At 40.1% G+C, this 16549-nt stretch overlaps 1 protein-coding gene across 6 annotated transcripts in view; it reads left to right on the top strand.

Moving 5' to 3' along the window:
* The window catches only part of RIMS2 (regulating synaptic membrane exocytosis 2), a 464483-nt gene that overhangs the window by 295410 nt on the left and 152524 nt on the right, over positions 1–16549 (top strand). For 4 of the 6 annotated variants that reach the window (XM_042462971.1, XM_042462972.1, XM_042462974.1 and 1 more), the window contains 2 exons: positions 1300–1456; positions 8064–8180. In XM_042462971.1, coding sequence (XP_042318905.1) covers positions 1300–1456; positions 8064–8180 — 274 coding nt within the window. The remainder of the gene's footprint in view (positions 1–1299; positions 1457–8063; positions 8181–16549) is intronic. The other 2 variants (XM_042462968.1, XM_042462970.1) reach the window with 1 other exon arrangement.

Below are 16549 nucleotides of genomic sequence, written 5' to 3' on the forward strand. Positions count from 1 at the left end.
TCAGTCATGATGCTGGAGGTGGGATATGCACATAAAAAATAAGCAATGAGTTGAAAAATCGTGGAAATGGTAGGAAACATAGTGCTGAGAAAACCCTCAAAACAAGCCCTGTCAGGAGGGCCTACAAGCCATTTGAAGTGGGGTTCCCCAATGGACCTGTATTGGAAACCTTTATAGATTTCTGTAGATGAGGTAATCAAATTTGTTGATAATTATTTAGGGCAATGAAAACAAAAAGAATTGGAAATAGCAAATATCTCGTTCAGCTAGGTGACTGGGGAATAACGTGGCAATGTGTATCTGTAATTGTGTGAATGTCCACACAGACTGATGAGATTGAGGTGCAAGTCATTGACTAGGAAAGAGATCTTGGGGTTGTGGTTGACAATTTAGTGAAAATATCAAAACATTGTGCAACCTCTGTGGAAAAATATGAATTTCATAATGACCATTAGGAAAGAATAAAAAAAACTGACCATATGATGATGTCTTTGTACAGTTTTGATCACTGCATCTCAAAAATGATGTAGAGATGAAAAAGCTGCAGAAAGTGACAACTAACATGATTAAGGGCTGGAACTATTCTCCTACAAATGCTGTCTTCATAGTTTTCTAATGCGAGAAAAAAAAGCAATGAATAGATAATATGATACATGTGTAGAAAGTTAGGCATGGTTAGGAGAAACTGGATAGAGGGACATTTTTGTATACCAAAAAAACCTGTATCATCATGTGAAGATGAATTACTGAGAGATTAAAGACAGGTAAAATGAAGTACCAGTACTTCTTCAGGCAATGCATAGTTAAACAATGGAATTTGTAAGTATAAGAAATATGGCCACTGGCTCAGTGTTAAGCGTGATTCGACAAATGCATCAATACATACTGGCTGTAATGAATTTTTACTGCATTCAGGATCAGCAGTAGCATGCCTGTGAATACCAATCACTGTAGATTTGGAAGAACAATGCACAAAGCCACTATTGGCCACTCTTATATTGATCAGGTATGTGGCAGGCTGCTCTGGGATGATGTATCTTTGGTCTGATACAGCAGGATTAATTTTATTGTAAGTATTATGTTGCATTGCCAGTAAATAAAAAATGCTTTGAGCGATTTGAAAGGCATTATATAAATGCTAGTTGTAATTAGTATTACAATCAGTCTACATTATATGATACGGCATCTTGTCTCTGGACTGCAACATTTCTACGATCTGTACAAATTTAACGAAGTGGAGAGGGGATGTAGAACTAGTATCCTATGTAATTATTTCATCTCTTTGAACTTTCTCTTTAGATTACCGACATAATGGAAGAGATCTTCAAAGCTCAACCCTATCAGTGCCAGAACAAGTGATGTCATCCAATCACTGCTCTCGGTCAGGATCCCCTCATCGTGGAGACAGTATAGGACGGACTAGGTCATGGTCTCCCAGTGTTCCTCCTCTACAACGGTAAATTATTGTATCAATTTCATTTTGAAATGTGTGTATGTCTGTGCGTTTGTAAAGGAAACTGTAATTAAGAAGTTACTAAAAATGCTCCTGTTAACTCAAAAAATAAAAATGCATCTTTATTAAATTAAAAAAGTAATAAAATATAATTTCAGAATGTTCCTTAAATATAACATAGTGCTTTGCTTTTTAAAAGTAATTTAACTCATATTATTTATACAAAAGAATTTATTCATTCAGTGTGATTGTTCCTTCATTTTTATTTGTGGTCCAAAAATCAACAATGAGTTTTAATACACATTATGTTTTTATATTACGATACCATCTGATGCTGCCCCATATGTGTTACATATCCTGTGACAGATTAACTTATATTTCCCACTTGAGTATAGCAAACTGCTTAAATTCAATGTAAGAGGGCTCTCAGGTATGTGGGAAAGACATTTTCATAAGTACAATGTAATATGGGGCCAGAGCAAAGTCTGCAACAGTGCACTTTAGAAGAGTGATACAGGTATTAACTGCCATTGTTTTGAACAGTCAATTTGTTCTGCTTTTGTTGTATGTGTGTGTGTGTGTTGTCTGACACAGTAATTCAGTTGCAACATGATAACTTGTTTGTTGGAATATGTAAATACACAAATGGCCAGTTGTCTTTGTAGACCTGCTGTTCCACCTGAGTATCAATTGTACCTGTTTAACACTGCAGAATATTATTTGGAAGGTTTATCATTCAATAAAAACAAGCTAGGAAGGAAGTTATTTTTGAGGGCCTTGATCATAAGTGTTTTTGTTGACTATGAGCCTGTACAGACACTTTGGAGGTATGCTGTTTAAATGATGCATGCACTCTAAGAGGCCAGAAGCCGCACCAAATCCATGCTCCAGTCCTAAGGATTGGAGCACAGCTTTGGTGCAGCTTCTGACCTCTTGAGATGCGTGTGTCATTTAAACAGCATACCTCCAAAGTGACCCGAAGCAGCTTTATTTTGGTCTGTTTGTACGGCCCTATGTATCATTCAAATATAATATTAAGCCTGACTTTCTTGCTCAGTATTGATAGAAACAGATATACTGCAATTTGCTAGTGAAATAGTGAATTACGAAAATTTATATTCCAACAACTAGAAAGCACATTTGTGAGTTACAGGATTTGTTCTTGGATTTTCTTGAGGGATGCTAGCAGCTACAATGTATTAATTATTGGGGCGTAGAGAGACGTGCTGTGTCCACTACAACCACGTGCAGAGTTGATCCATGCAGGCAAGATGTCATGAAAAGGCTCTTGGAGAAATGTCTGCAAATTGTTTGGGCTGCAAGGAAAAATTCCTCCCATGCAGGCTTCAGCCTTGAGCTCCTGGCTTGAAGAAATAAAGCTGCTGGAGAGCAAGGCTCTCTTGAACACGAGGGCTTTAATCATTTGTTGCAAGCTATATACAAGATTGCAGAGTACCAGACAGCCATCTTGGATACTCACAGCTCTATATACAAACAAAGTGCTTTGCCAGTCTCCAACCACAACAGTCCAACCAACAATGGAGATAGTCACCTTCTCCTTTTTGTAGGTGCTCTTCTGTGAAGTCATGTGACAGCCATGCCACCAATGAAACCTTGCTGGTTTTATACCTAGTGCATGTTGCATCATACTGTATCCCATAATGTGCCCCCTTGACTGACTTCACCTACTGTGCATGTTGCATCAGATGTCCCATGATGCACAGCTTCCAAATGCTGACTCATACACACCTGCTACTTGAACTGTAGTTACCTCTGCTCCAGTTCCACCTAGTGGCCACATCCATGTCATTTCCAGGCCATGTGTGCCTGGTCCTAACATTAATTACCTCAAAGAAAGTAGGGCGTTCTATTTATTGATTTAGTTAGTTTTATACCCTGCTTTTGAACCATCATAATTTCTTAAAGCACTTTAAAATCCACATAAAGGATCTATAAAATCCAGGATGTGTCATGGGTGGGGGTTTCTTTTACAGTCTTTGGCTAAAAACAGATGGCCCTAAAGGGGCGACATCACGCTGCTGCTTTGTTTGTTGGATCAGGGCCTCCGCAACTAACTGCACAGCACGGCCCCGATCTGGCCTTTTCCTGGTGCAAAACACAGCAGCAGAAAGCCGATCTTTTTTACGCCGAAGAAAGGACACCTCTTTTGCCGCTGCCACTCTTCTCCTCTCATGTGACATGTGGCATCTGGTCGCTGCACTACAGGAACATTTTCACGTTGCCCACCATCTGGTCTGGTGGGTGGCAAGAGGCGGGATTGGAGGTGGAGTCAGGGAAGGTGTCAGGCGGTCACCATGACCCCACATCACCCCCCAAGCCAGCTCTTATTTCTGGTCTGTTTGTCAAGTGGTGATAGAGCCATAATCTGAAATAGTCATCTTCCTACTTTCCATGCAACAAATTCAGGACTACTAGCTCTAAACCCTATTTGATACCTCCATGGAATATTTTGTGACACAGCAGCTAGGCTGTGAAGAGGCTTGTTCATCTGCTTCTTTGGTTATAGATTCCAAATATACTGAAACTATTTCACTTTAGTTACAGGATATTTTACTTCAGTTATGGAATATTTGGGTAGGCTATTTGTTACTTATCTGTGCATTTTCCTATATATGTGTGAATTGGGTGCTATATAGGATAGCAGCAAGTCTGAGTGCCCTGATACATCAACTACAACAAGGAGAATTGGCAGGCAGGAATAATCAAAATTATTATATAGATAAATATCTACAGCAGTTAAATGAAATGCAGGGATCTGTCCACCCTCAGATATTAGGAACCTTTTGTATATAACTTTCAGTTCTTTGGGGAAGTAAAGGAAGGGTATAAACATACAAAATAAACATATTTATAAAATAAACTGGAACTTCGGAATATCCTTTCAGAATATGCATTTTTGTTCTAGTTCACTTATTGCCTTGATATGCCCTATAGTGCTAAAGGACATAAGTCAGTTTGCCAGTCCTGAACCCTAACCATTGTGTTGAGATGTAAGAGGGAGTATAGATAGGGAGGAGTATTTTCTTTCCCAGGGCATGCATCCCACCAGTCATAATGCTTACTTCCAAAATACCATGAAGCAGGGATGGACAACCAGTTTTTTTTTTCTGTTGAAGCATGGCTGCTCCCTCACACAATCTGTTAGAGGCTTCATGCTTCACATAGATAGGGCATGATAGAGCCAAAAGTGGGTGAAGCCATTCCTTTTTCTTTTTCTTTTCTACCACTTGGTCCTTACTCTCTTGGCCACTAGGGAAAGGACAGATGCTCCTGCCAGAGGTTTCATTGGTTACAACAAGCTGTTTAATTAATTAATTAATTAATTTTTTAAAAAAACAGCTTCATTATATATACAAGCTGGGTACTCATTTTAATGACCTTGGAAGGATGCAAGCCTGAGTCAAGCTTGAGCCCTCCTAGCTGGGATTGAACTTGCAAGTTTATGGTTTTGAGTGAGTGGCTGCAGTACAGGCACTTAGCCACTGCGCCACCAGGGCGCAGTGAACAGTACACTAAAGTCATAGGTTTTGGGCTGAGTTTCAGCCAAAATGATTCAAGCTACCTCTGGGAATGTTGGAGTCTAAGCTGGAATCCTATTTCTCTCTTACATGTGTGCTAGTTCCCCCAAGTAGTTGGAGATTTTAGAACAATGCAGAACTGCTGCATTAAGTTTAGAGTTGTAAAAATGAAGTTGCACATGTGGTTCCATTGTACACAGACACCTATCACAGATGAATGCATGTTATGCATGGATACACATTCATATTTGATTATACAGTACAGTGGTCCCTCCGGATTCACAGCCTTGGCACTCGCGGCTTTGGTCATTTGTGCAGCCAAGACTGAGCCCCACCCCCTCCACCGCAGCCAGTTGATGTTCTGCACGCCCATTGGCTGTGGTGGAGGGGGTGGGGCGTGCGCCAACCGGGCCCTGAGTGCTGCTGGGAAAGAGAGTCCTGATGGGTGCCGGGGCAGATTACAAGCCCCTGAGACCTGGGCTCTGATTAAAGGAATTTCACAAATAGTCATATATCCCCTGTGAATTTGGAGGGACCACTGTACATCGAGTTTTATATTTTGTGTTTTGGTTCAGTTGTGCAATATTGCCATTCAGAACTAGGGTTGTGTTGTACTGTTAATGTGTAACTCTACAAACAGAGATTTATGTTATGCAACTCCAAAGTCAGATTTCAGCCAAAATTGGTCCCTCTACTGTTGCTAGCTTCTGCCTCAGAGCCTCCCCATTCCCTACACATTCCTATAAAATGAGAGCCACCAATAGAATACGGTGGAGAAATCTAAGATTTTATATACAGGTTAAGTTTCCCTTATCTGGAATTCCAAAATTTGAAATATTCCAAACTCCAAAATAGTACATATGGGTGACTGATATAGTGGCACTTTTGATTTTTTTGATGGCTCACAAACTTTGTTTTATGCACAAATTAAAAAAAAATATTATGTATAAAATTACTTTCAGGTTATGTGTATAAGGTGTACATGAAACATAAATGAGTTTGATGTTTAGACTTGTTTGCATCTACACTGAAGAAATAATACAATTTGACATCACTTTTACTGCTGTGGCTTCATCTTATCCTTGGATTTGTAGTTTTGTGAGATACCAGCATTCTTTCTCAGAGAATTCCATAGGATGAAGCTACAGCATTTCAATTAGTGTCAAACTGCTTTATTTCTAGTGTGTAAATGCACCCTAAGTCTCAAGCTGTACATAGATAAGCCCAGCATGTTTCAGCCAAGCATGCAACTTTTTTCTGATTTAATACTTCATTTCTTTATAATTGTATTTTACATATAAGATATTATGAGGTATATTGTATAAGCACATACACTTTTTGTATCTTTTCAGTCTATTATTATTGTGTGCCTTCCAACGTAGGACAACCCTAAGGCAAACCTATCACGGGGTTTTCTTGGGAAGATTTGTGCAGAGGGTGTTTGCCATTGCCCTTCCTCTGAGGCTGAAAGAATATGACTCGCCCAAGGTCACCAGTGGTTTTTTATGGCTGAGCAGGGATTTAAACACTTGTCTCCAGAGTAGTAGTCCAGTGCTCAAACCACTACACAACACTATACCATCCTTATTAATAAAGCCTATGTCTTGTCCCTCTCTTCTTTCAAGAAAGCTATCAAATCTTTGTTTGTGTGACCACACTATATTGGGCTAATTTGTGGGATAAAATGGGCTCTTATATACATCTTGAGACTTAATTTCACATTTATACTATCTTTTAATTTCTAGATTCATGGGCAGGATACAGACCGCCCTTTTGAGGCGGCCTGCACTCACCCCTTTCCTCTCTGAATTGGGGCTTGGGTATCCGCAGCAGTAGCCCCAGAGGCCCCAATCCGCCGCTTTTCCAGGACTTGGGGAAGCGGCAAAATGCCACTTCCCCCGTGGCCTGGAAAGGGGTGTCCTTGGGGCTTCATGCTGTGGGGAAGGGGAGAAAGGGGCCTGTCTGCGGCAGAAAGGAGCTGAAAGGGCACTCCAAGCGCCCTACAACGTCGCGGGGATGTCATGGACGTGCCGTGCTGTTTGGCTGTGGTGCAGCCATGACGTCATAATGGCGACGCTCGTGTATACACAGTGCCGCCATTATCACGCTGCCACAACATGCTAGGGTTGGAGAGCACATGGTGCCGCTGCCCTCGGACAACGCTAGCACATATGCAGGCAAAGCGCTACAGTTCTACAGACCTAGGGAGTAACCTGAGTACCACATTTGTGTGTATGTGTATGATTCTGGTTGTCTTCTAAACTGATTGACACAAAGCCACATACCTTTTCCATAAGAAGATCTGATAGCATGAAGAGCTACAGTAAATGTGCAGTTTCTTTAAGATGTAAAAACATAAGGAGAATATGTATTTTGTAGTATTCAGATAAAACAATGCAGTGAAGGCTGATGCCTTTTTATACTGATATTTATACTTTTGTGCAAGAAATCCAGAATATCTTCCTTCCTATAGACCTTCATGGAGTAAATCCACTACTCCTAACTTAAGCATGGTTAAAAATATGTCAGTCTCAATGGGAGCTTCTAAAAGATTCATTAGGAAACATATTTAAGGTTTGCTTTCTGATTATCGTGTATAAAAACTATGTGTATGCTTTGTTTTGAATATTGTCTAGAACTTTGTTTTTTTCCCTCAACTAGTATTAGTTAAGTACTGGGCAGGGAGTTTGTATATTACAGTGAATTACTTTTGGCCCATAACAGAAGGGCATGCAATCAGGATCTAATGTTTCAGCCCATCAATATTGTTACTTCAAGTCTGTTTCTTTTTTAAAATTTCAAGCCAAAGGGCCCCACATTTCCCTTTTTATGTTTTATATGGAAGCTAGGATTTGGAGGAATTTGTATGGTTTTTAAAACTCTGAAGCCCATGCTTCTTTTTACATAAGATACAATGAAAGCTACAAAGTCTGTTAGCTCTGGGCTTATGTCAGAGTCAAGGATATTAGAAGTTACACCTAACATTTTAATCAGTAGGACTCATTGTAGATGCTAGCATAAGGGAATTGTTCCTTTCCCCCTCTGTGACATTGATGGTTTTATTTCTTCAGTAGGAATGTGGAACAGGGGTCTCGAGGGCCCCGATCTACTCCTGCACATTACAATACCATGAATCGAATGGATAGACATCGAGTAATGGATGACCACAGCTCCCCAGACAGAGAGAGGTAGATATTCTGAAGTAACAGAGTAAATAATGAAAAGAATAATAATACATTCCAGACAAAGAAGTTGGCTATTTATATCTCAACTTCTCTAGCTTTACAAAAGCTGGAGTAAATTGGACCTATTGATATTAAAGAGAATATAAATTTTCTGTTATTACTGCATATTATATAGATCAGTAATTAAATATGTTATATTTACTTGTTAGAAATGCTTGAGACAAGTTTGCAACAACTACACTTAGTTAAAGAGCAGCATTGGTTCTACTTATTTCAGTTTGACTATCTGCAGTTGTTGGAATAATAACTATGACTAGTGTTTAAAGGGGTTTTAAGTGGTGAAAAATGTCCCATGTATTTATAAGTTGGTTTAGTTTTGTACATTAAATGCATAGAAAATCACATTCTATATTTTGTTTTTTGGTATAAAACCATATTTGCCCACAATGCACAATTGGAAGATTTAAAAACATCAAACCAATTTAGCACCACTGATTTCCAAAACAGTATGTGTTTTAGCTGCTCCAAGAACTCTTACGTTGGACACATGACTCATTTTGTTTTTCATTAGGACATCTTAAACAGTTACGTTTGAGGAATATTCTTATATAATGAGTTGAGATTACCCTCTTCTTGCATGGAGCCTTTTTTTCCTTTATAAATTTTGCCAATTTGTAGTATGTGAGACTATTAATGGAAGTATGCACTTTGAAGGGACCATAGTCATCAGATTTCTTTCAACAAAATTCTGTATAGATGAATAAAATGCCTCAAGTTTGTATCTTTTAAAAATGTACATAAATACACTGTAATCAGTGGGGGAAAGAAATTTGCAAACATGCAAATAATGCATGAAAGAAATTTGCAAACATGCAAATAATGAGAAATATTAAGAATATTTAAAAAGTGCATTAAACAGTGTACAGCAGGGATGGTGGGCAACAAAATACATACAAACATCGTGGGAATTAAAATGTGTGTAGCAACCTGATATAAACCTGATTTGAGGGAAGCAAGAAAATGCAGGTAGGTTTTAAAAAATACAATATAATCAAGAATGAAATATTCTTGCATTATTAAATAGAGTGAACCAGAAAATATCGTTGGCTAAAGTGCTTATCTTGCAAAATTATTTTGATCTTTAATTTTTTTTAAAGCTTTCATTTCAGTAAGTAGGGCATTTTTCACTTCATTGACTTGTTAGTGGAAACAGAATTAAATCAATTCACCCCCTTAGCTTTGCACCTGAATAGCTTTTTTAACAGTAGGAACAAGAAGATATCACAATATCTGCCTGAATTTTATTGGCAGCTTTTTAAAACAAACAAACTCTGATATTTTTGAACAGAAAGTAAGAGTTCTGTCCTGATTATTTATTGTAATTTTAATTGTATGTGAAGTATGTGAATTGTATGCATAGTTAGCTAGGGAAAAGTTTAACATTTTTCAGAAATTGATTCCTGTTGGCTGGGATAAAATAAAAACTTTGTTTATGTGCCTAAACTGCTTCTGTACATGCACAGGATCTCTGTAGATATTTGCTTTGGGGGATGTGTGTGTGCCTTCAAGTCGCCTGTCAACTTATGACGACCTTATGAATTTCATAAGGCTTTCTTAGGCAAAGAATACTTAGAGGTGATTTTACCAGTTCCTTCCTCTGAAATACAGCCTACAGCACTTGGTGTTTGTTGGCAGTAAAAAGTAAAAGTTTCCCTTTGGCATGATTGTCAAGTTGTGTCGGGCTGTAGAGGGTCCTGCTTATCTCTGTTACTTAGTCAAGGGAGCCAGGGAGCCAGCATTGTCAAAAACGACTCCATGGCCAGCATGATTGCACAAAACAATATTACTTTCCCACCAAAGTGATTCCTATTTATCTACTTGCACGTTTACATGCTTTCAAACTGCTAGGCTCGCAGAAGCTGGGACTAGTGACAGGAGCTCACTCCGTCCCGCAGTGCATGGGTCTTGAATTGCTGACCTTGCCATAGTCAGAATCAGCATCTTAACCGCTAAATAAAATGAAAAAGGGATGCTGTCTCAGAGTATCCTCTACTCTCCAGTGTCCAATACAGAGCCAGCAAGGTGTAGTGGTTTAAGTGTTGGACTATGGAGATTATCAGACAGGGGGATAAATTATGGGAGTGCAATGGCTCACTCCCATCCTTATTGCGCGGCTGCGTGAAAGAGTATCACACATGTCACGCTTATCCAGTCATTATCCCATCAATGAAATGGAAACGTCCTGTCACTTTTGAATAACAGAAACGTCCATTAATGTAAAATGACAGGACAATTTCACTTCACTGACGGGATGATGGGATAATTGCAGTGTCATGTGATTGTCTTTCATGCGCTTACGGGCAGTTCCTCTTCAGTGATGAGTTAATGACCAGATAATTGCTACATTGTCTGACAATCCTTGCGCAATCATGTGATAAGCACAGGAAAACTATGGGAAAAGGACATCCTTTTCCCCTTGTGATAATCTCCTATGACTGGAAACCTATTGGGTGACCATGGGGAAATCACATTCTCTCTGCCTCAGAGGCTGGCAACGGCAAACCCGCTGAAGAAAGTTGCCAAGAAAAGCCCATGATAGGCTTGCCTTAGGGTCACCATAAGTCAGAGATAACTTGAAGCTATAGAATGACAACCAGAATTTACACAAGAAGGTGAGATGCTGAATACATTCTAAAGTATCATGAAACACACAGTTCTTTTTGGTTCCTTTTTTATAGAATTTCAGACAGTTAAGTGACATTAACATTGTATTAGGAAGTCCCACTGGTGTCAGAAATAAAGCTCAGTAAGTGCTGAACTCTGTCACTGAAATTATTTTATTTAAAACAGCCTAACCATATATATATTTCAGAGGCCCTGCACACATGCCCCCTTCACCCCATGACCCTTTGTTGGACTGTCTGTTTTGTGGATGTTAAAATTACATTTGTTGGAATTGTCACACTTTCATTTCTTTGTGTTGTGCAGCCCTGCACTTGTGTCAAGACGTTTATATGCAGCAATGGAGATCCTCATTTTCTGGCCTAAATTGGAATATCCTGGCTTCTCTCTGCTCCAGTTTTTAGCCTTAGAGCATGACTTTGGTCTATTTTCCAGTTTCTTTCAAGGTGTGCATCATCTAAATGTCCAGCCTTGAAAGTGGTTAGAAGCTGCTTTGTTTAGCCCGTCTGTTTCACCATATAGTTAAGTTTGTTAGAACTTAAATACTACATCTCTTGTACTGCAAACTTGGTATGCAAAATGCTTTACAACACACATATATATTTGCCACACTGGTCTCATTTATAGCAGGAGATAGTATACTGCTTTGTGTTAATGCCCCTTTGTTTTATTTCCTGTTGTAAAAGAACAAGTAACAGATTCTACCCAGATTTTAAAAAGGAAGAAAATACATTGCAAAATTGGTATGTGTTGCTGCTCTTTTAGATTGAAAAAATAGGGCCTAGTATACCAAAATAGACTTTGAGACCATCATTTACACACTGTGTGGCATTAGGTAAGATGGTATCTTTTAATGGATGAACTTGTGTTTGCTGAAAGAGTATGCAGGCAATTGAGTTAAAAATTCTACTTCAGGCAGCAAGCTTGACAGAACTCTGTGAACCAGAAATGGCATACTTTGAAAGCCACCGTTGGTCCAGTAAATGATAATTGCTTGTCTAGTTTATGTTCTTGCTTCTTATTCTCGGGGGCAAAACAGAACAGAGTATACCATGCTAAACAGATTGCCTTGAATATTCTTCTCAGGGCTAGTCAGATAGCAGACTTGCTTTATAACTGATGAACCCACAGTGCTGCACTGAATGATAAATATTCCAACAGGGACTTTTTCTATTTCTTCAAGGACATGGGGAGAAAGGACAAAACTTTCCCTCCTCCTTCTTCTGATAGAAATTATATTACATCTAAAACAAACAAACAAAATTAGAAAGTAGCCAGGAGAGACCCCATTATTAGCATGTGCATTACTTCTGTAATTCTATAAGATACCAACATCATACTTTTTGAGGCTGTTATTTTCATGGTCATCATTACCTCAAAACTGTTTTAGGCATCTTCAAGTCCGCAGTAGAAATAACTTTCTAAAAGTTATTATGGTGGAAAAGTTGTTTGGCTCTATCATGCTTTGAAAACAGTATAAAAAATACAGTGAGCCCGCGCCATACATGGGCTCCTTATATGTGGCTTTCAGCATACGTTGAAGCTGCCTGGGAAATGTGTGTGCACCCTGCGCGCGCGCATTGCCACACAGCGAGCACGAGCACCATTATATCCAATGGGGCTTGTGAATCGCGTGCGTGGCTGCGTGGCGAGCATGAGCCCCATTGGTTATAATGGGGCTCAAGCTTATGCGTTATTTACTTGATGCGGAGGTTGGGGGTCCGGAACGGATCCCCCACGTCAAGCAAGGGCCTACTGTATATTCACTCTATGGGAAAATACATTGTTCCCAGCCTATAGTTATTTCATACTACATTAGGTGTGGAATAAAATAAATGATATATATCTATTTTTTGTTTCACCTTCTTCTAAGGGGTTCACTGTGGCATAGATTCCCACCCTACCTTTTATCCTTATAGAGCCAGTGTGGTGTAGTGATCTGAGTGTTGGACTGTGACTCTGGAGACCAGGGTTCAATTCCCAGCACAGCCATGTAAACCCACTGGGTGACCTTGGGTAAGTCACACGCTCTCAGGCTTAGGGGAAGGCAATGGCAAATGTTCTCTGAAGAAGTCTTGATAAGAAGACCCCATGATATGGTTGCTTTAGGGTCGCTATAAATCAGAAACAACTTGAAGTCACACAACAAACAAACAAAAAATCCTGGGATGTTGTTATCCATGGAAGGTCCTGGAACCAAACCCCAGTGAATAACAAGGGCCCAGTGTAATTATAATGACCTGACATGATACGATATGAGATCTCTCTCTCTCTCTCTCTCTCTCTCTCAGTATATAGAAAAATAAATTTTAATTTATTTTTAGATTAACAAACGGTAATACATATATTAGGGAAGTATTTCAACTTCTACCTTCTTCCTTTTCTGAAAACAAAAGTATGGCCCGTTACAAACGGGCACTTTAGTATGCATGGAGCGCGCACTAGGGTTAGAAAGGGGCGGTGCTTCTTCACCCCCTAACTCTAGTGCGCGCTCCGCATGCACAAAATGGCGGCGGCTGTTCCACACGGCCGCTGCCATGAGGACGTCATGACCGCGCCGCCTCTATACGGGGCGGTGCGGAAGTGACATCCTCGCTCCGCGCCAGGGCGCCTAGTGCGCTCTTAGCGCGGAGCAGGAAGGAGCTCCGTTTCAGAGCTCCTTCCTGGTTTGGTTTGCTGGGTGCAGCCTTCACACAGCTGTGCCCAGCGGACCAAAGGAGAAAGGGGCCAAGCGGCCCCTTTCTCCTCCTCCCTGCCGCCGCGGGGTGTCCTTGGGGCTTGAAGCCCCAGGGACACCCCTTTTCAGCCTGTGGGGAAGCAGTATTTTGCCGCTTCCCCGCAACCTGAAAAGCGGCGGATCGGGGCCTCAGCAGCTGCCGTTCTGGCCACTGAGGCCCTGATACACAGGGGAAGGGGCAGGTACAGCCCGCCCCAAATGTCCCGGGTTTTGCTTGTAGAGCTGACTGCTTCTCCAGCTTTGGAAAAGGGATAGCTGCAGCTTCAACTCATTTGTACCCCATTCTAGCTTCTTCCTCCCACCTATAATCATCAATTGTCTGTACACTATGTGTCATGGAGGGTGTATTATGAGAAAGGGAAGTCAATGCTTTAAAAAGGATAGCTTTGAAAAGTGATTCCCAAACTTTGGTCTTCCAGATGTTTTTGACTTCAGCTCTCAAAATTCCTGACTGTTGGCCAAACTGGCTGGGGCTTCTGGGAGCTGAAGTCCAGGAAAGCTGGAGGACCAAAGTTTGTGAGCCACTGGTTTAAAAGTAGGGAATTTTGCAGTTGTTCAAGCTCCATTAATTCAGCTTGTTTCACTGGTTGGCTGCATGGTCCTAGTACACACTCTTTTCGCTACTTCTGACTTAATGAACTGGAAGAAAGAGATTGGATCCTAAAGGGAGCTTCAGGAATATATATATCTCAGTTGATTGAAATAGCTTACAAAGTGTTTACAAACAGAAGTTCTGAAGAGCTGAAAGAAAAGACGAGTATCAAGAAAAGATACTGTATATGGAGTTTCAAGCCTTCCTGCTAGCTGCAGCCCTTTCTGGAGTGCCACAGAAAGAGAGAGGCAGAAGAAGATTTCAGTACAATAAAAGCTTGGGGAAGTAGAAAGAAGGCAGAGAAAGAGAGAAAAGAGTTGGTTTGGAAAGAAACCAATGGTGTTTATTGTAAACAGGAAGGACATTGGAAAAATGAATGTTCCTTGAAAGCTTTTAATGAAAAAGCCTACCAAGGGAGGAAGAAACGTACAGCTTTCTGAGTCTGAATAGAACTAGGGGCATTTACTATTGAAAAGGTTTCCCACTAGAAGCCCCTGGTTCCAATGTAGGTGGGAAGTAGACTTGTAGATTTTCTACTGGACAATGGACCTACTCACTCTGTAATAACTACCTTTAGAGGACCTCTGAACAAGTTCAAAATTCCTATTGTGGGAGTGTTTGGGTATCTCTTTCTTTAGCATCTCTAGCCATGGGATTCTGCCTAGTATTTTCCTGAGCTTGATGAAATCAATTTTCCTGAAATCCAAGGTTTGTGTTTGACTATACTGTACTCTTCTTTGGCCTGCCAAACAATAATAAATTCTACCATAACATGGTCACTCCCCCTGATTCCAGTGCCCAATTACTATCTATTGATTCCCTTGTATCTTCTTCCATCTTTGAAAGAGGAAATTAACCTCAAGGCACACATGGATTTGTTTGAGAGCTTATGCTTAGCAGAGCTAGTTTCCCAACAGATATCAGGGCAGTTTAAATCTCCCATAACTACCAGTTTTTGCACCTTGAAAATTTCTAAGATTTGTTTCAGAACAAATCATCTTGGTTTGGTGGCCTGTAGTAAACTCCTACCACAGTCATTATTTATTTTCTCCATTTATTTTTTCACCCAACTGTTCTCCACTGGTCTAGTTTGGTTACTTGCATGTATTTCTGTGCAAGTGAATTTCTCTTTGACACATAATGCTATTCCCACTTTTCCCTTGCATCTATTCTTTTTAACAGATTATATTCACACAGAGAAATAGACGTTGATATATATATATATATATATATATATATATATATATATATAGGGTCATCCTATGGAGTCTCTGTTGTACCTATAAAGTCATATTCACCTTCTGCCCTAGGACGTCATGTTCATGTAATTTTTTCCTCCCTAACTTTGTGCATTGGTGTATAGACTTCTAAAATGTTGTTGTTCTTTTAACCCTACTACGAGTTCTACTGTGGCTTTCTTTCTCTCCCTCAGCATCTCCTCTAGAATTCACATCCTTGTGTTTGGATGGATATCTAAGCTATCATCTCCAATGCCCCCCCCACACCCCAAGATTTAGTTTAAAACCATCTTGATCAGATTTACCATGCTTCTGCCAAAGACATTCTTCCCAGTCTTTGTGAGGTGTAGCCTGCCTGTACCCAGTAGTCCATCTAAGAAGTCAAGATGATGATCCCAGAAACCAGACTTTTCCTGATGTCACCATCTGCATAGTTCATTTACATTAATTTCCTGTTCTTGTGTGGTCCTCTATCTTTCATTGAAAAAATTGGCAAGTATACCACATGTGCCTCTAAACTCTTCACTTTCCTACCCAAGGCTTCATACACCAAAGTGACCTGCTCAAAGGTGTTATTTGCAGTGTTGTTGTTGTCCACATGAATCAGAAGAAAGGAACACTGCTCTGTTTTCTTGATGAGCTTCAGCACCTTCTCAGTGACATCTTGGGTATGTGCACCAAGAAGACAGACTATCCTGAATCATCTTACCTCGTTGGCACACAATTCCCTCTGTACTCCTTAGCAGTGAATCCCATAACATAGCACCTTACCTTTCTTGTTTCTGCAGTTGGTAGTTACTTTATGTTGGCTTCTTCCTTGGCATGCATATATCTTGCTGCTGATCTCCAGTTTGTGCCAATCTTAACAACTGTTATCCTCAGGAAGATGTGGGAAATGATTGCTTAGTTCTGAAACGTTTGTGCATGATCTGCTCTTCATAGTGACTGTCTTCCGAGGAAATCCCTCAATATTACAGCCCACTTCATTTTCATTGGCCATTTCTTCCTGTTGTTTCTGTAGAATCAGTTCTCCTACCCTGTTCTCTGGTGTGTTGAAGAGTCTCAAGACACACCTGCAATTGATCTTCTTTTTCAAGAGAGTTGCCAGTTTGTGCATGCTGCA

The sequence above is a fragment of the Sceloporus undulatus genome, chromosome 4 (genome assembly GCF_019175285.1).
Source record: "Sceloporus undulatus isolate JIND9_A2432 ecotype Alabama chromosome 4, SceUnd_v1.1, whole genome shotgun sequence".
Classification (NCBI taxonomy): Eukaryota; Metazoa; Chordata; class Lepidosauria; order Squamata; family Phrynosomatidae; genus Sceloporus; species Sceloporus undulatus.